Genomic DNA, 21200 nt, shown 5'->3' with positions numbered 1-21200 from the left:
TATTTTAAATTAAACAAACAAATAGAGTTTAACACATGGGTTGATTTAAGGACTTAATTTCTCCTCGGCCATTTATGATATGAATAGTATAAGTATTCTCTTTCATATCTTCCATTCTCTTTACAATATATATTCTAATTTTTAGTATATGTATTTGTTTTTTGTATTGTAATATACTCATGATTTATTCATTGTTCTCAACCAAAAAAAAAAAGTTTAGCAGTTACAGTATACGTTCTAAAATAGATATTATTAAATCTATAACCCATAACTATATATCATGCATTTTGTATTCTTTGGGACAATAATGTAACTACCACGTGGAGAATATTATAAATACATATAAAAAAACAATTTCTTGCACTGAAACACATGAAACCTTGCATATATATTGTGTTTAAGATATATAAAAAAAAAATTCTTAAGAGATTAGTACATGCATGTTTCATGATATATATCGTGTTTAAGAATATTATAAATATAACATTTTGTCAAAAAAAAAAAAAATGAAAAGATTTTATATTAAACGTATAAAAACCTTGTATATAAAGAGTTTGCAATTATACATATTTTTAAGAGAAAATTTCAAAAAAAAAAAATGGTTGGTTTTATAGATTTGTAAAAGAAAAACAATAATTTTTTCTTTTTTATTTTAGGATATATGGTTTATCCTATTAAAGAAAGAAAAAAAATTTGTTAACGATGTCGATTTTTTTTATTTGATAAAGATAATTAAGTTTGTCAATTCATAAAAAAACCTTTTGGCAAATGCGGTGGTTTACCATGATATGAACAAATATAAGTTTTTGGAGTTAATCTAATTTAGAGATTTTTGACATGTATTGTTCACTAAAGATGATTTTTTTTAAAAAAAAAATGCAGTGTGAGCCAATTTTTAAATGGATTGATAAATTTGCACCTGTTAAATAAGGAATTGTCAATATTGTTAATGATTTTTTTTTTTGTATTAAAAAAAACATTTTTTTTAAACAGGAAAAACGGAAAGCATTTTCTTTGCAATTCTTTAAAACTACAATGGGTTTTTTTTCTTATTTTAAAATTAGAGATTATTATATGTGTACTTTATCTTTAATATATATATATATATATATACATAAGCAGTACGGTTTGAAAATTAATACTTAATTATTAATTACTGTTGTATTACGGTGTTGCGTACTTTAAGTGCTAGTCAAACCTTGTAATTAGGACTAATTCCAATGTTAATTAATGATAATACAGAGTTTATAATAAATTTTTCAATATGATTTTTCAAGTTCACTTGAACATGTCCTATCTTAGACTGAGCCAATTAACACTTGTTTGACTGATTAAACTTGATTTTTTTTTTTTTTATATGTGTAGATAAATAATAATTTTTTAAAACTTTAGGATTGGGACATTTGTTACTAAGTGGATCATTAATGAGTGGAAAAATACATCCACTTAAAAATCATGTATTAAAAAAATAATTTTGTAAATTATATATTTCACATAAATTAGTTTAGCTTTCACATCAAATATAAAGAAATAGCCAAACCAAAACACCAAGCTTTGTCATTTATTATAAAGTTTGATACTTTTGACTATCAAATTTTCTCTAAAATTTAAATTTATTTATCAATTGACTTCATTTTCATTAATACATCTCTACCTAAAATCTCAGTAATAATACTTGGGAGTTCAAACTTTAACATCATTGAAATCTTCTATATTATCTTGATTATTTATTTATTTATTTATTTATTTTTAACAAATATGTAGCAAACCTCACTTATTTAAAAAAATCAGAGATATCTACCGATATAGATCGAGGCTGAAGCACAGCCACAAATTAATAAGCATCTCTACCCTTATAAGTTTTGAGGTTTGATCTCAGATCATTTCCAAAATAAATATCTTTGCGAAAAATTTGATGTAAATTTTGGCAATCATGATTATTTATCAGCATCATTAAAAAAGTATATATTTATATATATAAATAAATTTCAGTTTCAGACTCAGTATTTAATTATATAGTAAAAATAATTTCTTAAAACCCAAGGGGCAAAATATAATTTCAAGCAACAACAACGAGAAAGTGTCCATATAAATTCTAGCTGTAAAGCATTAGAGAGGATTCCAAAGCAGAGACTTTTTCAAAGCCTAATTGTGACTTTTGATAGGGACGTGCATGCAAAAAACCACTTTTTTTTTTTAAAAAATACAATTTAAAATATTATTTTAATAAATTAAATCAGAAAATTCATCCCAAAATGATACTAATCCAAAATAAAAAGTTAAAAGACCAATCAAGTTCAAAGAATTCAGATCATATAACAAGTTATTTTAAAAAAAATTATTAAAAAATGATCAATAAATAATAAATAATTATATTAATTTTAAAATTGAGTGTCTTCATAGTTCATACAAAGAAGCCTCTTCACCACCAACTAAATAATAAATGAGGTGGAGTTTTTTGCTTATCAACCCCCACAAAAAGTGGTTTTTAACAATAGTTCAGAGAAAAATGCTTTGCAAAAATATAATTTTCAAATATTACACAAATTCATATAATTCCACTGAAAATTTTAAAGAGTAAGGATAGTTTTGAAAAATAATATTTTTCAATGGTATATATGCAAAGAATAATTTAATAAATTAATAAATTAAAGTTTCCGGGTTTCTTTGAAAATTGTAAAGTAGAAGCAGCCAGCGGAGAAGTAGCACCTTGTTTGAGAAATCAACATTGGATCTTTAGTTTCATGAGCCAATGATTGATCACGGTTGTAACGACAGCCATGAAAAAAAAAAGAAAAAATTATTTATTAAAAAGAAAAGAAAAGAAAACATACCATATATTTAACCAATAGATTACTAAAGTAAATAAATTCTTTTATATAAAAAGAAGCAAATAAAGAACACTTAACGAGGGAAATAACAACAACAAACAAAAACCAAGACTAGCGAGTATAAAAATTAAAAAACACCACATAATTTACTAGAAGAGAAAAAATAACCAAAACAAAAATAAATTTTAGCTTAAAAGTGATACAAATATCACTTAAAAGTAAATCATCTATCTCAAGTATTCAAAGATAAAAGCAATGCCAGAAAAATTAAATCTTTAGTAGACCTTGAGATTGTCGCATCTTATTTAAGATAAGTGGAAGAATCTGTTTTTCCTGAGAGTGGAGATTACGAGGCCGTTTATTTTGGAAGAAATGGAGAAAAATAAAGAAAGTGATCTGATTTTCCTCTATTTTTGGTGTTCTCTTATTTTAAAGTTGAAAAAACAAGTTATTCTATAAAAACCAACTTCCATTTATGGTATTTTTTTTTTGAACTAATATAAATCCACTAAAGCTTGAATTCTCTAATTTCATTATTACTTTGAACTAATAGAAATCCACTAAAGCCTAAATTCTATAATTTCATTCTCACTTTCTAATAATTGAATACTAAAAATATTTAAAATAATATCACTCCTCTCACTTTATAAAAATAACACATCCATATTTCCCCAAAAGTAAACCAAAATAAGTATTTCATATTTAAATAAAATATTAATTTTTGAATCTAAAATCTATAATAACCAAACATTTTTTGAGGCAAAACAATTACCAAAAAACAAAAATGTGTTGTTTGTTTTTTTCTTTATCTTGTCTCTGTTGTTTCTCTCGGTTGTTCCCTCACCACTTCTTGTGGTGTTCTGTTCTTGTTTTTTCTTTAATGAATGCGGTTAATCTTTAAAAAAAAAGGACAAAAATGCAAATAAGTCATAAACATGGGTTTAATTGAAAATATAAAGCACGTCATTTGAAAAATCAACACCAGTTCTTTGTCGTCATGAGGCCATGATTGGTCATAGAGAAGATAGCAATGGCCGCCACGAACTCTCTCTCTCATTCCTTTCTCTATATATCCCCCTTCCTCTTCCCATCTCTCTCACCAATCTCTCTTCCCTTTTCTCTCCAATGGCCAACCATCATCTAAAGCTGGCATCTTTCTTGCTTCTTCTTCTCAACTTCACAACCTTAATCAACGCTCAGCTCTCCCGGAACTTCTACTCCAAGACCTGCCCCAACGTTGAGTCCATAGTCAAGCAAGCAGTAACAGCAAAGTTCCAGCAAACCTTTGTCACTGTCCCTGCAACTCTGCGTCTCTTCTTCCATGATTGTATGGTCCAGGTAAAGAAAAGCACTCTTTGATTTGTTTGTTTTCCAATGCTTGTAGTGGGTCATGTATGGAAGATGTTTGATGTTTTGCCTCAATGAGTTTCAGGGCTGTGATGCTTCAGTGATGATAGCATCAACAGGGAACAACAAGGCTGAGAAAGATCACCCGGATAACCTCTCATTGGCCGGAGATGGTTTCGATACCGTGATCAAGGCTAAGGCCGCCGTCGACGCCGTCGCTCAGTGCAAGAACAAGGTCTCTTGTGCCGATATTCTTGCACTCGCCGCCCGCGATGTTGTATCTTTGGTAAGAATACTAAAATTTATCCTCGCTCGCTCGTTATTTAATCATGCATTGAAAGAGAGTCAAATTTTAATTATTGTTATTTTTTATTATTTATATTTTTAATACTAATAAAATAAATTAAATAATATTAATATTTTTATTTAAATATTAAAATAACATGATATAAAATATAATAAAATAATTAGTATCTCATTTTTTTTCATTTGAGATGAATAGCAGATAATTTATAATTTTTTAAAATATTATATATAATAATTATTATAATTAATATAATGAAAGATGATTTGTAAATAATGTGGAATTATTGATGAAATAATAGGCAGGAGGACCGCATTATGAGGTGGAGTTGGGGAGATTGGATGGGTTGAGTTCAACCGCATCAAGTGTTACTGGGAAATTACCACAACCAACATTCAATTTGGATCAACTCAACTCACTATTTTCACAAAACAAGCTTTCACAGACTGATATGATTGCTCTTTCCGGTATGTTTTTTTTTTTAAATAATTGATATGCTTGTGCTCATTCAATGTACGGACATAGATTAGTTACAACGTTGCTATCAAACTTGCTTGAAAACCTTAACTTGGTCTCCATTTGTTAGATAATTACATAATTTTGATTTATTTATTAATACAATGATTATACATATAAAACAACAAACATAAATTTATTTATTTATTTATTCTATTAATTTATTTTGGGTTTATTGAAATAGTGATTTGTCAATTTTTATAAGAACAATTTTAAAAATTCGTCAACTTTTATGTTTTGTATTGTCTTTTTACTTTTTAATGAATATGGTTTATCCATTTTTTATAAAAAAAAAAATCTAAAAATTTTTAAATTTAAAACTTTGTTTGAGTCTTGGGAGAAGGACTAAGTCTAACAAAGATAAGGATTTGGTGGGGATCCAGCCTGAAAACAACTGGTTTAGATAGATGACATGACAGTGATTACTGATTACTTGATGAAACATCACAAGTGTGTTGAAAATCAAAGAAAAATAATAAAAGGAATATGTTTAATTTTCAACATATAATAATGTTATTTGGTTGTTTCTAGGCAGATGTGTAGGTAGTTTAGGTAGCATACCTTTCCCCTCCACATGTCACATGTTATGTCTTGTTTGAATTATTCCTTTTTCTTATTCATTTTAATTAATTTAATTTAAATATATATATATATGATGACCATTTTTCTATGGACGTCCATAGATAAAAAATCCATAGATGTTCATTATCAACCGTTAGATCTTGATCCAACGGTTAACATTGATAAACAATATTTACTACAGTAATATATACATTAATTACTATTTAAAACAGTATACTAAACAGTAATACTATTTATCATTGTTGGCCGTTAGATTGTGATCTAACGGCTGATAATTGGACGTCCATAAAAGATGTAAATTCTGTATATATATTGAGATGTCACAAATACAGAGCAAAATACAATAATTAGAGCTGCAATTGTATTGATATTTAGACATATTATTGGACCAAAACCATGCAGGTGCGCACACACTCGGTTTCTCGCACTGCAGTCGGTTTGCGAACCGAATCTATGGGTTCAGCAAGGCGAACCCGATCGACCCGAGCTTGAACCAAGCTTATGCGAAACAATTACAGGGTATGTGCCCTAGAAATGTGGATCCAACCATAGCCATCAACATGGACCCAGTCACACCTCGGACTTTTGATAACCAGTACTACAAGAACTTACAACAAGGGAAGGGTCTATTTACATCGGACCAGTCCTTATTCACTGATTCAAGGTCACAAGGCACTGTGAATGCATGGGCCCAAAGTTCGGCGACCTTTAACCAGGCCTTCATTGACGCAATGGGCCGATTGGGCCGGGTTGGTGTGAAGACCGGAAGTAACGGTAACATACGCCGTGATTGTTCTGTGTTCAATTAGGGGAGGGTGTAATGGTAATTTTGTAAGGGATGGGGATTTATATATTTTTGTTGATTGGAATAATTGCAGTCACGTGGAAAGCACGTGATTCGTGGTATTATTTGGATAACTCCTGTTTTAAATAATAATATTAATATTCTGTATATTTTCTTATTATTATTTTTGGGTGGTGTTAAGTGGAATTATGTGGTTTTTTTGGGGGAAAAAAAAGGAAGTTTTTAACAAATTTATTGTAAATAAAAAAATTTATTAAAAATGAGAATTTATTTATAACTTAGTTTTTTTTTTATAATATATATATGTTTTATTAATTTTATATTAATTGATACAAATGGAAATTAAGGCAATAGAAATAATTTTTTGACAATGTGCATAATATATCAATTACTGAAAGGTATTGATTTAAGCATATAAAATAAAATAAAAACTTCAAAATAATGAGACAAAAATAAATATCGCATAGGTGTGAAATACCTTAAAAAACATGTGGTGAAATCCATGCATGGGTTCCTATTTTAATAAATTCATGATTTATCTATTTTATTTAAAAAAAATTAATGCATGGGTTTGACTAATCAAACATTAATTAGATAATTATACAGTGAATAAAAGAAAACCACAAAGTTCTCATACTTAGAAAATTCAATGAATTGCCTCATTACATAATTATATAGTGAATAAAAGATTCCCTTACAAACTTACAAGCAATAAGAAAACAAAACAGCTGCACTTGATCATCAACTCCCCCACAATTAATTAGAACCAAAAGCCAAATATGTTTGGTTTTAGTTAGTTAGAATCATATTATAAAAGAAAGCAGCTCATGGAATGTGATTCATCCAAGTTAGTAAATATAATTACAAAATAAAATATCTAGTTCTATTTAAGTTATATATATATTAATATAACTTTTTTATATCTTGAATGATTCCCTAGTCAAAGATGGAGAAGAACAAGCCAAGATGCATTAATTGTCTTGAAACACATGGAATTAATAGAGTCTAATTAGTAGTAATTACTAATTATCAAGAAAAAGATCAATAAGATGTAAACCAAGTAATTAATCTATAGCATAATACAGTTGAGTTGAAGAAGAAATTAATTAGCCAAACTAAGCACATGCTTTTGTTTCTTTTGAGGATATTAATAAAAGCATTAAAGTTAGAACAAGAATAAAGATAGAAAAGCACTAAAGTTGAATGGCATATGCTCCTTTGCTTGAGTTTAAAGCGAAAGCCAATCTTGCTCTACTTTTCTCATCAACAAGAGTTTAGTACAAAGCATGATGCAATAATGGAATTTATTCCATCAAAGAATGCTTTATAACTTCTATTTATATATATATACTTCCTTTTTATCTGTAAATAAGCTTAGAGAAATTAAGCATGATTTATTCCATGATTAATTAATCACAGTAAACATAGTAGAAGAATTGAAGCTATTAACGTTCTCTCGATTTTTCATTAGAATACATGATGCAAAAAAGGGAATTAATGTTTAGTTTATTTCCACAAATTAATCACAATAATTAAACAACACAGTAGAAGAAGTTCAAGAAGCAGTCAATGATCTCTATCCAACACTTATATGATTTTGATGGTTTTTTTTTTCCTTACAAATAGACCACATCTGTTTTTGATGTAACAATGAAACTATCTTTTTTTCTTGAAAAAGTGGAACAGTGAATCTATCTATCTATCTATCTATCTATATCTATATATATATAAAAGTTTTTTTTTTTTTTTCTATTTTCTTATCTTTTCTTTTTTCCTTTTATTTTGTTTGAACCCTGCAAACTTCATTAAAATGATGAACCAAATTACATAGTTTTGGAGTGAGTGAGGAATCAAAATAACAAGAAATTAAGTGCACACACACACATGTACACTTCCAACAAAGTCTCTCTCTCTCTCTCTCTCTTTCTCTCTCTCTGTGTATTTACACACAAGGAACAATATAATATTTAATCCATTAATCACAGTAAACATATGAGAAAAGAAGAAGAAGAATAAGAAGAATTGAATTATACTCATCAAAGTTTTTTTATTTCCATGCTCTCTCTATAGATACATACACACACACAGCAAAATTTATTCCATTAAACACATAGTAGTAACAGTAGTAGAATAACAAGTAACCAGAGAGATCCAAAGCTGCTGCTTGTTTAAACAACAATGCATGCATGCATGCATGAATACTTCTCTGGAAAGACCCAATGGTATCTACAACAGTACCATAATACTGAAATTAAACTTTTTTTTAAATGCAAAATGAATCAGAAGCTCCTGCAAAGGTTATAAGGAGCCCAGTGAAATGCCACCAAAGCACTACCTGTACTACTAATCATGCTTTTCTTCTTCTTCTTGTTCTTCTTCTGCTTCTTCCTCTCAGGCTTGCTCAACAACTCCCACATGATTCTCACATCCTCATACTCACAACTCCTCACTTGTTGCCTTAATTTCCCCAGTCCTATATATATATATCACTCCATTAATTAGACTCTAAATATATATATATATATATATATATATGAAAATACATATGAAGATGATGAAACTTATAATGAAATCCTTTTATATTCTATATATATATATATATAGAATATAAAAGGATTTCATTATAAGTTATAATTACCAGTTTTCCTGATTCCCAGCCTTGTTGCCATGGCCAGCCAAACTCTCCTCACTGGCAAGATCACCACTCTATCCCACCAGTAGTACTCCATTAGAGATCAAGACACAAGAAAGAAGACACACACACACACACACACACACAGAGAGAGAGAGAGAGAGAGAGAGAGAGAGAGAGAGAGAGAGGATGAAGAAGTTGGGTTGTTCTTCACCTCAAGTGTCTAGAGAGGCCTCAATAGATGGGGGTTGATGGAGTTTATTATAAGGGATAACTATTGGAAAGTCCCTGACATTTTGCTAAATTGTTTATATGAGTCCCTCTGATTTTTCTACTCATTGGAGGTTTTTTTTATAAAATAGATAAATCATGAATTTATTAAAATAAAAATAAGTACGAATACAAATGACACAATAAACTAAAACATGAGTCCACTGGATGTGCAATCCATAAACGAAAAAAAGAAAACAAAAATATTTTATTATATGTAAGTTATTAATTTTAGTTCAAACATCAATCCATCTTTTTTAGTTCAAACATTAATTTGGAGGGATTATTGTATGTAAGTTCACTGTAAAAAGTGATTTCACCAATTCGTTTTTTTCTCTAATTTTTGATAATTTGTTATAAGTAGAGATGCAGTTGTCTGTCTTAATTTTAATTTTGTGCTATGTGAGTGTTTATGATTATTAAGTAATTATAAAAATAATTTATAACTTAATTTTATTATATACATAGAACATGGATTAAGTTGTAAAGCTCTTTTCACTATTTAGAATTTTTATTATAATAAAAACTTTTATCAATAAAAAAAATTTTTTTATTAAAATAGATAAACTACTAATCTATCAAACAAAAAAAATACAAATAAATATAAAAATAAAAAAGAAATTTCAAAATAATTTTTGGATGGGGAAAGGGTATATCCACATGGGACGGTGCTAAATCACCATCAAGTCTATATTTTTTAAAATGAAACATTAAAAAAAAAAAAGGAATTAAACGTAATTAAGCAAGAAAAAAAAAGGATAACAAAGAAAGATGGAAAACTTCTAGGGACTGTCAAGTAATAAACAATAATTTTAAAAAAGGAACACAAGGCCGGCAGTGAAAGTGACTACAGTGATGCGTGGCTGACTTGGCGGCTTGCCACGTGGCGATAACGTTAGGTCGTTTTAGAGCGTGCCGACCAAACACATCCATTCACTTGGATGCTGACACGTGGACTTTGTCGCGTCATCGAACGGCTGAGATGTCGTTTTCGTTAGTTGGTCATTGTCTCGTGAACACCCGTCCTAGATATTTGTCATGGAACTTCATGCGTCATGCGTGGAATTTTTACACGGTTTTCATAAATATATATAATTTTAATTATATATATATATATTATTTATTTATTTAATTAAACTCCAACTTGGGCTGATTGCACAACCACTCGCCGGAGAGAAATCTAGCAAGAGATATTGATATGCTTTTTTTTTTTCTTCTTAAATTTCTTTTTTAATTGAATAATATTGTTCATTTTGATATTTTTGCTTTAAAAGAAAAAGAAATTTGGTTATAAAGCTTTTGAAAAGTTTATAATTCAGTAAAATACATTATTATTCTTTTATTTCCAAAATCATTTCAATTTTTGAAGTAGTATGAAGATAAAAAAAAAAATTATCTTATTTTTCTACATTCATTAGTATCACACGTTTTATGTAATTTATTGTTTAATAAAGATAATCAAGAATTTGTAATAATTTCTCTTAAAGGTTCATGCCACGTTCATTATAATGTACTTAATATTCGAATTATTTTTTTTAAAAAAAGCTATTTTAATACTATTTGTTTGCATTTGTTTGCAAGTTTGATGATTATTATTTTTTTTTTTTAGTGTGGTTGTTTCTTTTTACCTCTATGTGAAGATAATTTATATTTTTACTTATATAGCGTTGAATAAAAATATATAATGTATTAATACATATTGTGACAAAGTTTAATATAATAATAATTTACATTGTGTCAAATTAAAAATTTAAATAATTATATATACATACAAATAAAATATAAAAAATAAATAATTATTATTAAATTAGAAATTTATTAGTCAATGTGTTTTTTTATTTGTTCAATTTTAAATTTTTTTAATTGTTTTAAGGTATATTTAGAAAATTTATAAAACATTATATATTATTTTCTTAAATTTACTTTTTATATTAAATGTATTTCTACAACTTTGAATTACTCATATTTAACTACAAATTTTATTAAATTATATTTTAAATAAAAGTAATCTTAAAAAATTAATATATTTTTTTTTTATAAATTTTAGATTACTAACAAATTTTAACCAATTTTTTTAATTCATATAAATTAGTTAAAATAGATAAGTAAAAAGAATCCGAGGGAATATTATTTATATAAACGCAAAACATATATAATAATAGTTATTCCTATAAATGAAGCTATTTTGATTTTGTGGCATGGCACCATAATATAGCATTTTCTTATTTTTTTTTTCTTCTAAATTTCAATTTGAATCAAAATAATCATCGAATTTCAAATTTATTTTACCATGTGGTCATCGAAGAGATTTCGTTTTTTTTAATGATGTCAATGCTAAAATTTTTTTGTTAGGACATACATGACACCTTGTTTATCAAGTTGGCAATTCTATCTCATTTGTTGACAGATAATTTTCATAATTAGATCATAAAAAAATAAACTAGATTCTTTCTGATGACCGCCCAGTCAAATAAAATTAAATTTAAATAACTATTTTAATTTAAATTAAAGTTTGGGTGTTAAAATAAAAAAAAAAAAAGTCATAGTTTGGTCTCCAATCAAAAAATTTACCCAAATTTTTTTTTTTAAAATAATTTATTTTAGTTATTTATTTTGTTTTGATTGTTAAATATATTTTTTTTATAACACAAATAAATCTCCATTAAATCTTATATTTTTTTACAAGAGTCAAACATATAAGGGTTAAATATCTTACCGCTCACAAAACATGATAATAAATCAGAAATGCCTACGTCGGCATGCACACTTGCAAGGGTAAACATGTGAAATTCCTATAAATCATAAATTAATTATATAAATAGTGAAAAAAATTAATTAAATTTTAAAACTAATTGATTACTCCTCGGTCAAAAGTCAACGTTCCCATATCATCGTGGTTAGTGTTGGAAACTTGGAATCTCAAAGCCCTTTCCATTCCTCTCTAAGCCCAATGGGCCCAAGTCCAGCCCACAATCGGAAACCATCATCTTCTCCGGCGACGAAGCTCACAACGCTCCCTCTCATTGCGCTCATCTTCTACGACGTCTCCGGCGGCCCTTTCGGCCTTGAAGACTCCGTCCGTGCCGGCGCCGGAGCTCTCCTCCCCCTCCTCGGCCTTCTCCTTTTCCCTCTCCTCTGGAGCCTCCCTGAAGCTCTAATCACCGCCGAGCTCGCCTCCTCCCTCCCCTCCAATGCCGGCTACGTTCTCTGGGTCTCCTCCGCCTTTGGCCCCTTCATGGGCTTCCAAGAAGGCTTCTGGAAGTGGACTAGCGGCGCCATGGACAACGCTCTATACCCCGTTCTCTTCCTCGATTACCTTCGCCCATCCCTCCCCTTCTTCTCCTCCGGCGCTGGCCGATTCCCCACCATCTGGATCCTCACCGCCGCCCTCACCTTCCTCAACTACCGCGGTCTCCACATCGTCGGCATCTCCGCTGTTGTCCTCACCGTCTTCTCCGTTTCACCATTCATCGCGCTTGTAGTTCTGTCTCTACCACGCCTCCGTCCTCGTCGATGGCTGACGGTGGATCTCAAGCGTGTGGATCTCCGTGGTTACTTCAACTCTATGCTCTGGAATCTCAACTATTGGGACAAGGCGAGCACGCTGGCCGGGGAGGTGGAGGATCCAGCGAGATCGTTCCCGAAGGCAGTGTTCGGCGCGCTGGTATTGGTGGTGGGGTCGTACTTGTTGCCATTACTGGCCGGGACGGGAGCGATGGAGGGGATGAAGGCTGGGGAGTGGGGGGATGGGTACTTCGCAGAGGTGGGGATGAGCATTGGTGGGGCGTGGTTGAAGTTGTGGATCCAGGCGGCGGCGGCCATGTCCAACATGGGATTGTTTGAGGCGGAGATGAGTGGGGATTCGTTCCAGCTTCTGGGGATGAGTGAGATTGGGATGCTCCCTGCTTTCTTCTCTTCCAGGTTAGTCTCCATTCCTTTGATTGTGCTTCAAATTTTGCATTTTTTGAGAAGAACCAATGGAATTATATTGTTGTTGTTGTTGTTCTTCTTCTTCTTCTTTGAAACCAATCAAAGTTTGCATTTTTGTGAAGTGGAATTAGATTTTTGATTGTGCTTCAAAGTTTGCATTTTTTGAGAAGAACCAATGGAATTATATTGTTGTTGTTCTTCTTCTTCTTCTTCTTCTTCTTCTCCTTCTTCTTCTTCTTCTTTGAAACCAATTAAAGTTTGCATTTTTGTGAAGTGGAATTAGATTGCTTCTTCTTCCTATGCTCATGCACTGAATGAAACCAATCAAAGTTTGCATTTTTTTTTTCAGATGATTTTTAAGCTGCTGAATTTATCTGAAGCAATGGTAGCATTAGATTGTTGCTCATCTCTCATACACTATTGGTACACTGAATGAGGCTTTGTAGCACCTCAAGTGGCGCTTGCTTTATTTAGAAACCATGCAAAGTTTGCACTTTTTTTGAGGATTTTAGGCTGTTGAGGCTTTTTTCCTGAAGAACTAGTAGAATTAGAATGTTCTTCTCTCTTGGACTCGCACACTGAATGAGGCTTTGGCACTTTCTGTTGAGATGATGCTTGTGCATTTAGAAATGATTAAAAGTTTTCTGATGATTTTTAGGCAACTGAATTTATCTGAAGAACTTGTTGTATTGGATTGTTGTTTGTACACTGAATGAGCCTTTACTCACTGAACTTAGAAGCCGCGGAAGTATGTATTTTTTTGAGGATTTATAGTCAATTGAAAATGTCTTAAGAATTAGTAGATTTGCTTTGTGGCTTTTCTCTCATATACAATAAATCAAGTTGTTGTTAGTGCATTCAGAAACCATTCATAGTTTGCATCTCAAAACTTGAGAAATTTACTATAGTTCAGCTGCTGATTTGTAGTCTCTTGCATGAACTTATTCCTTGAACTTTCTCATCCAAAATGCACACCGAAATAAGAATTGAACTGTCTTTTTGAAAGTTTGGTGATTTCTCATTGTAAAACAATGCTTTTCTAGATCCAAATATGGCACTCCAACAATCAGCATCTTGTTATCTGCAACTGGAGTCATATTCTTGTCATGGATGAGCTTCCAAGAGATCATCGAGTTCCTTAATTTCTTGTACGCACTAGGAATGCTTCTTGAATTCGCTGCTTTTATACAACTCAGGATAAAGAGGCCGGACCTTCACCGACCATATAAGGTTCCGGTCGGGACATACGGCGCCATTGCCATTTGTATTCCTCCGGCACTCTTGCTTATTCTTGTAATGTGTCTAGCCTCCCTGAGAACATTCATAGTAAGTGGAATTATAATGCTGATAGGATTTGTTCTATATCCTGCAATCCAGCTTATGAAGAACAAACAATGGGTTCGATTTATCGATCCATCTGAGCCTGTTGAGAGTTACTTCGAAACAACTGCTTTGCGATTCGAAAATGTTGCAGATGAGGCTTCTTTAAGTTTATTGCCTGAATTTTCATCTATCAAACATGAGCTGCCGGAGAAGGAACCCGATTTGGAGACGAAATTAGAATAGAGTGATGTTATACTCGACACAGTGAGATGCGTACTCAGGTATTACTCGAACAAGATCGATACGAATTTATACGTCTTGATTTATATAGAGCTTTGTTAGATGTATTTCAGAATGAAAAGCTAGATGTATTGTTCTTGTGATACTTGTAGTAATAAAATATCAAACAAATGGATCAAACAGGTGATAAACAGTTCAATAGAAACTTAGCAGTTTGGATATGCACTTTTACACCTTTGGCATCAGATAGAAATAAATAATGATCTATCTAATTGTAATGCAGGGTTTATTTATTTCATTGGTTTTACACAAATGAAGAACATTCAAATGATAATACATTGTAATAATTTTATTTATGTTTTAAAATTAATAAAACTAAAAATAAAAAATATTTTAATAATATGAAAATTTTTTTTTTTTTTGGGGAAGGAGCTCTATGAGCTATTTTATTGATAACAAAAAAGAGTTTACAAAGAGTTCAATATTACAGACCAGAAAACAGGAAATAACAAGAACTAACAATACAAACCAATAAAAAACAAAACAAAGAACACAGGAAAAAAATTAACAACTCACTCCAAATCTACTAATGCAATTCATTAGCCACTTAGGCAGATCCTTACCTTGATGGAAGAGAGAAATATTATGATGATTCAAACCATGAAGAGCAATAGAACTAGTTGCCTGGTTCCAACATCTTGGGATAGTATTCATCTTAGGATCTCCAAAATGAGCAAACAACTCCTTGATTGCAGAAACTTGCCAATTCAACCTCCAGCAATCAATAAAAAAGCCATGCTTGAATGCTTCAACCAGGATTTCATTCGACGCTAAAATAGTCTTGATATTTGTCCCTCCACTGCGACAGCAATGTAGTCCAAAGCAAAGGGCCATCAATTCAGCTTCCAATTCTGAGGCAGCAGGACACCAGCAGCTCCCCGCCATGATGAACTTAGCTTGGTGATCATAAACCAGGAAACCACAGCCAGCCGATGAAGTCTCTTCATTATAAATTACTGCAGAAAACAAAGCTGGACTATCAGTAATAGATATATTATAATTAATAAAGGTCTTACCGATATAAGATGAGGATGAGTAATGATACTCCCTGGCATAACCAATCGCCTGAGAAGAAACTACTCCAGAATTGAAAGGAGTATTGTTAAACACTTTATTACATCTGGCTTTCCATATGAACCACACTGTTGCAGCAATTACAGATTGAGTGTGACTATCATTCCCCGAATAATCTTGATTGAGCCAATTCCCAGAAGAGATTCCATTGGGAATATGAATCGGTTTCCTAATTGCATTACTGATCTGGATCCAGATTTCCTGAGTCTTATGACAAGAAACAAACAGATGCTCAGCTGATTCAGGATATAGATTACATAGATAACAAAGCCCATTAGGACCCAAATTCAGATTGTAGAGATACTCCTGGGTTTTCACTGCATTATGAAACATTAGCCACAAAAAATATTTAACCCTAGGAGCAACTTTAAGGCACCAGAGTGTGGACCAACCTGCCCAGAGATCATTCCCTGATTTAATCTGGTTAAAATGAGAGTAAATCATAGATGACAGCTTAGCTCCCTTAGACTTAGGGAACCAGACCCAGTTGTTATCATGTGCAAAATTAATATGACCATGGCACAAGATATAATCATGTAAACAATTCCCAAAAATTCTGTGAAGATAATTAATATTCCATCTGTTGTTACTTACCAGATCATTAATGTCAAAATTTTCCAGATCAAAATCCATGTTTAAAAAAGTTGGTTTATGAGACAAAGGGATTTCAAAATACCAAGGATCATACATAAAAGATGTTAAATTAGGATTCAAAGTATTGATCCAAAGGTAAGGTCTAATCAGCTTAGCATTTCTGTGCAGACCCCTATAAAACCAAGAGCAACATGCTGGTACAACATTAGTCCAGATTTTAAAGTGGCCATATTTGAGATTCATAAGAGATACCCACCACACATTAGCATTGTTAAGCATTCTGAAAACATTTTTGGCCATAAGAGAGATTTTAGATAAGCCGAGGTCCCGAATTGATAATCCCCCCTCAGATCGATTAAGTGTAATTTCATTCCAGCCCACAGAGTGGATGCCTTTTCTATTGCTATCCTTAGACCAAAAGAAAGTCCTGGCAGCTTTAGTGATCCGATCAAGGATATAATCAGGAACAGGATAGGCTGATAGATAATACAAAGGGATGGACATAATAGCTGAGTTAATAATAATGGTTTTTCCAGCCTGGGAAATTCTTGATTTCCTCCAAAAAGTGACTGACTTCTCAATCTTATTTACCATATTTGAAAAATAAGAGAGTGCCAATTTTTTTGGTGAAATAAGAATACCTAAGTAAGTGAAGGGAAAAGAACCAATCTTATAGCCCAAAATGCTAGAAATGCTATGTTTGAGTCTGCAATTAAAACGGGAAGGGAAGATAATCTCTGATTTAGCAATGTTCACATTTTGGCCAGTTAGGTTACCATAAATGGACAGACACAATTTCACATATCGGGAGGCTTTCCTAGAGGCCTGAGTAATGAGAATTAAATCATCTGCATACATTAAGTGGTTGAAATTATGGCTAAGTCTGGAATTAAAACCTGGAATCATATTGTTAGTCATAGCAAAATTCAACATGGAAGTCAGGTTCTGAGCAACAAGAATGAACAAATAAGATGAAAGTGGGTCACCCTGTCTAAGGCCTCTAGTGGACTTAAACCAACTAGTAGAGGACCTATTAATGAGGAGAGCAAAGGACACATTACTAATACAAGCATAAATCCAGTTAATCCATCTGCCAGGGAAATTCATTTTAGTTAAGGTTGCAAGAATTGCATTCCAACTCAGGGTGTCATATGCTTTCTCAATATCTAACTTAATCAACATCCTAGGGAGGGAAGATATATCTCTATCAAGAGAGTGGGCCACTTCTTGAAGAGTAATGATGTTATCAAAAGGAATCCGACCACTAACAAAGCCACATTGTTCCTTGCCAATCAAATTTGGGAGAACTCTTTTTAATCTATTAGCAAGAATCTTAGAGATGATTTTATAACACACATTGCACAGTGAAATAGGTCTATAATCCGTGGCATACTTAGGGTTAGGTTTTTTAGGAATAAGAGTAATAAAAGTCCTACCCCAACTGTTAGGCATAGTTGAATGCTCAAAGAAATGCTTAATCGCTGTAAAAAGAGTATCACCTATCTCATGCCAATAAAAACGATAGAATTCTGCATTTAACCCATCTGGACCTGGACTTTTACCAGTGGGGAGAGAGAGCAAAGCCTCATGAACTTCTTTAAGAGTGATGTCTTTAATCAAAAGCTCCCCTTCAGAGTTTGAAATTTGGGGAAGATCCGAGGGAAGAGCCTGTAAAATTCCCTGAAAATCACTAGTAGAGCTATTATGCCAGAGATCTGTAAAGTAATTGATAAAAACCTGATTTATATCCCTTTGATCTAGAAATACATTACCATCAGAGTCCATAATATGAGTAATGGAATTAATATGACTGCGAAATCTAACAGAGTTATGAAAGAAGGAAGAGTTGTTATCACCACAGTGTACCCACATTAACCTTGCCCTCTGTGCCCACTTGATGCTATTTTGCCTTTGCAAAGCTGAGAGTTTATTATACATGTTAGAAAGAGACTGAATGGAAGAATCATCCAACTCACCCGTATCATCCTTGAGTTCAGCTTCAAAAATTGCACTCTCCAGTTTATTAATATTAGTTTCCAGAGGATCAAGACCTTTGGATTTCCACTCTAAAAGCAAGGATCTAGTACGTGCAATTAAATGAGAGACAGTATGCATAGGATTAGATCGGGACTTAAAGAGCCAAGCTTCCCTGACCACAGAATGACAGCCAATGTAATTTAACCAGTAATTATCAAAACGAAAAATTCTTTTTTTAGTTAAATTACGAGGGAAAATCGAAAGAAGCAAAGGTGAGTGATCAGAAAGAAAACGCGGGAGATGTTTAACTAAACACGATTCAAAATGATTTAACCAGAGCGAGTTAGCAAGACACCGATCAAGGCGTGCCCACCGTCTGGCTAGACCATGGCGATTGTTACACCAAGTGAATTGAGAACCTACATACTCAATATCCAAAAGATTATTAGAGTTAATAAAATCCGAGAAAACACTAGCCTTGCGACTATAATAATAATGGGAACCACCTCTATGCTCATCCTGTGTAGTAACCGCATTAAAATCCCCCATAATAATCCAAGGCAAGTTCAGAGAATTCAAACCTGATAGTTCTCTCCAAAGGATATATTGACCCTGCAGAGTATTGGAATTATAAACCGTGGAAATAATCCAAGTATTGGAGTTACCTGTAGTGATGACTAGGTGAAGAACAAATTTAGTTTTAACCAAGGGGGTAACAGACCCAATATTTTTGTCCCAAATTACTATTATACCCCCCGAGTAACCCTCGGCGACGATCGCTGCCCATTTCCACTTGGATTTTAATCTATTGCAAAAACGATCCAATCTTTCATCATTGGCTCTTGTTTCAACTAAGCAGAATATAGATGGATTAAACTTCTTCAGGAGGTGAAGAACTCTGGAGACAGTATCCCTACTTGATATGCCCCTGCAGTTCCAACAAATCATCTTAGTAGCTTCCGTAATCATAATCAAACTATGGTAAAAGCGAAGACAAATAAAACCATGAACAACTGAAACTAGAGAAATAAAAGAAAAGTGAAAAGGAGAATCAAGGTTCATTTCCCTCCACTTCTACTCTCCCTTTCTTCTGAGGAAACGTCTGCACCTGGTTACTCTTTCTAGAGAGAACCTCTTTCCTGTAGACACTTTGATAATTATCAAGCGTCATGAGATCGTCCGGTTCCTCCATCTCTGCACCATCCAGAGCCTCATCCTCTTCATCCTCCTCCTCAGAATCACTCATTTCCTGATCCGAGACATCAGGTGAACGAGAAGGGGATGTAAGAGCAATGGAGACTTTGTCTACCATCATCGTATGAGGGTCTGACGGGGTACAAGAGGGTGAGGCTTCAGGGGCTGGCAAGGAGACTCGCAGTACCGGAGGAAACCCAGAAGGTTGCTGGGACTGTAAAGAGGCAACCCCCTTTCCTTTCTGGATCACAGAGAGTGTAGGCTTATCATGAGGCTTGACCAACTCGGTAATCCCTTCCTTTTCAACAATCAAGTTCTCCTCGAGAGACAAGGAGACCCCTCCAACACGCTCACTAGATTCCAGAGGGGGGCCATCGAAAATACCAGAGCATCGAGCGTTGTGCGCATCACCAGTGTCAGAGGGTTTGGACGCTTCCCCAGGACATTGAGCATAGTGCGCCACATCAATGTTAGAAGAAGGAGACAAAACCCCTGATGCCTCGCTGCGACCAAAAGACGCTACCCTGACAGTACCTCCCCTGCCTCGCGAGGAGCTCTTACCACGTGTCGGGCATGCAACAGTAGTGTTTGTTTTCGAGACGTTGGGGAGAGGAACGGTCAGGTCACGTGAAGTCGCATGCGCTCCACGTGATCCCGGACCCCCGAGACCACGAGCGCCGCCGCGACCTCCACCACGACCCCGCCGTCTCGAAACCAGCATCCAAGGACCATAGTCCGTATTTGGTATCTCCACCACATTCTCCATTAACTCCGGCAAGGACACCGGTTCTGGAGCCATTCCCACATCCATACCTTCACCCATGTGTTCATGAGAAACCCTGACCTCATGCCGTTGCTGATCATCCAGATCCTCGCAGCGGGGTTGAGAGGGCTTCTCCGAACAGACTGGGCTCTGGCGGTTGCAGGAATTTGAACCATGTCCAACCAGTCCGCAGAGGTAGCAAAATATGGGGAGACGTTCATACAGTACCACAACGAACACTCTGTGTTCCTCATCCCCTACCCAAAAACCCTGTTTGAGAGGTTTAGTAATATCTATTTCCACGCAGAGACGTGCGTATTTGGACCTGGAAAGAGAGGAAGTAAACTCATCAATTTTAAGCAACCTGCCGAATAACGAAGAGATGGATTCCAGGGCCTCCCCTTCCCAGAACTCAACCGGAAGGTTGTGGAGCTGCACCCAGAGAGCTGCTGTGGAGAGTTTCGAGTGCGCCGGCTCGAAGTAGGGCTTCCAAGGGACAAGCTGCAATACAGTGCCATTCACCGCCCATGGACCTTCAAAGAGCAACTTCTGCATTGCTTCGTGCGTGCTACACCGAATCAGTAAATATCCGTTCGGTAGGTCGGATATCTGAAAAGAACCAAGATCATTCCATTTTGCAGTGAGTATCTCCTTCACTTGTTCAAACGGTGGCGATTTCCCGAAGAACTTTCCATAAAGCGCCGTCTGAAATCTCATATGTGCTCTGGATATGGTATCATGGTCTAAGCGAATAAAAT

The 21200-nt window shown here is 33.5% G+C and overlaps 4 protein-coding genes across 5 annotated transcripts; 2 read left to right on the top strand and 2 right to left on the bottom strand.

The window, feature by feature from the left end:
* Positions 1–3902: 3902 nt before the first annotated feature.
* On the top strand, positions 3903–6532 carry LOC120278137 (peroxidase 51-like). The gene is made up of 4 exons (XM_039285058.1): positions 3903–4169; positions 4264–4464; positions 4784–4949; positions 5983–6532. The coding sequence occupies exons 1-4, from the start codon at positions 3957–3959 to the stop codon at positions 6387–6389; spliced, it is 987 nt and encodes a 328-aa protein (XP_039140992.1). The 5' UTR covers positions 3903–3956; the 3' UTR covers positions 6390–6532.
* Positions 6533–8452: 1920 nt separating this feature from the next.
* On the bottom strand, positions 8453–9261 carry LOC120277881. Its single transcript, XM_039284729.1, has 2 exons — positions 9024–9261; positions 8453–8858 (listed from the first exon to the last, which is right to left on the bottom strand). The coding sequence occupies exons 1-2, from the start codon at positions 9112–9114 to the stop codon at positions 8665–8667; spliced, it is 285 nt and encodes a 94-aa protein (XP_039140663.1). The 5' UTR covers positions 9115–9261; the 3' UTR covers positions 8453–8664.
* Positions 9262–12030: 2769 nt separating this feature from the next.
* Positions 12031–15013, top strand: LOC120276717 (probable polyamine transporter At3g19553). Of its 2 annotated transcripts, XM_039283396.1 has the most exons (3): positions 12031–13208; positions 14261–14510; positions 14595–15013. In XM_039283396.1, the coding sequence occupies exons 1-3, from the start codon at positions 12238–12240 to the stop codon at positions 14781–14783; spliced, it is 1410 nt and encodes a 469-aa protein (XP_039139330.1). In that variant the 5' UTR covers positions 12031–12237; the 3' UTR covers positions 14784–15013. The 2 variants fall into 2 exon arrangements, with proteins under 2 accessions (XP_039139330.1, XP_039139329.1); XM_039283395.1 differs by having other exon boundaries at positions 14261–15013.
* A 1033-nt stretch (positions 15014–16046) lies between these two features.
* On the bottom strand, positions 16047–21180 carry LOC120276996. Its single transcript, XM_039283735.1, has 2 exons — positions 18008–21180; positions 16047–16121 (listed from the first exon to the last, which is right to left on the bottom strand). Exon 1 carries the CDS (start codon positions 21157–21159, stop codon positions 19537–19539), a length of 1623 nt encoding a protein of 540 aa, XP_039139669.1. The 5' UTR covers positions 21160–21180; the 3' UTR covers positions 16047–16121; positions 18008–19536.
* Positions 21181–21200: the final 20 nt, after the last annotated feature.

The sequence above is a fragment of the Dioscorea cayenensis genome, chromosome 15 (genome assembly GCF_009730915.1).
Source record: "Dioscorea cayenensis subsp. rotundata cultivar TDr96_F1 chromosome 15, TDr96_F1_v2_PseudoChromosome.rev07_lg8_w22 25.fasta, whole genome shotgun sequence".
NCBI classification, from domain to species: domain Eukaryota; kingdom Viridiplantae; phylum Streptophyta; class Magnoliopsida; order Dioscoreales; family Dioscoreaceae; genus Dioscorea; species Dioscorea cayenensis.
Note: the sequence above shows the minus strand (reverse complement) of the source record. Positions and strands in the feature narration are given on the sequence as shown.

Coding starts and splice junctions, on each gene's coding strand:
- LOC120277881 (XM_039284729.1), bottom strand. CDS start 9,114: ATGGAGTACTACTGGTGGGATAGAGTGGTGATCTTGCCAGTGAGGAGA. Junction 8,859..9,023: donor GCTGGGAATCAGGAAAACTG/GTAATTATAACT, acceptor ATATATATATAG/GACTGGGGAAATTAAGGCAA.
- LOC120278137 (XM_039285058.1), top strand. CDS start 3,957: ATGGCCAACCATCATCTAAAGCTGGCATCTTTCTTGCTTCTTCTTCTC. Junction 4,170..4,263: donor TCCATGATTGTATGGTCCAG/GTAAAGAAAAGC, acceptor AATGAGTTTCAG/GGCTGTGATGCTTCAGTGAT. Junction 4,465..4,783: donor CCCGCGATGTTGTATCTTTG/GTAAGAATACTA, acceptor ATGAAATAATAG/GCAGGAGGACCGCATTATGA.
- LOC120276996 (XM_039283735.1), bottom strand. CDS start 21,159: ATGAGATTTCAGACGGCGCTTTATGGAAAGTTCTTCGGGAAATCGCCA.
- LOC120276717 (XM_039283395.1), top strand. CDS start 12,238: ATGGGCCCAAGTCCAGCCCACAATCGGAAACCATCATCTTCTCCGGCG. Junction 13,209..14,260: donor CCTGCTTTCTTCTCTTCCAG/GTTAGTCTCCAT, acceptor ATGCTTTTCTAG/ATCCAAATATGGCACTCCAA.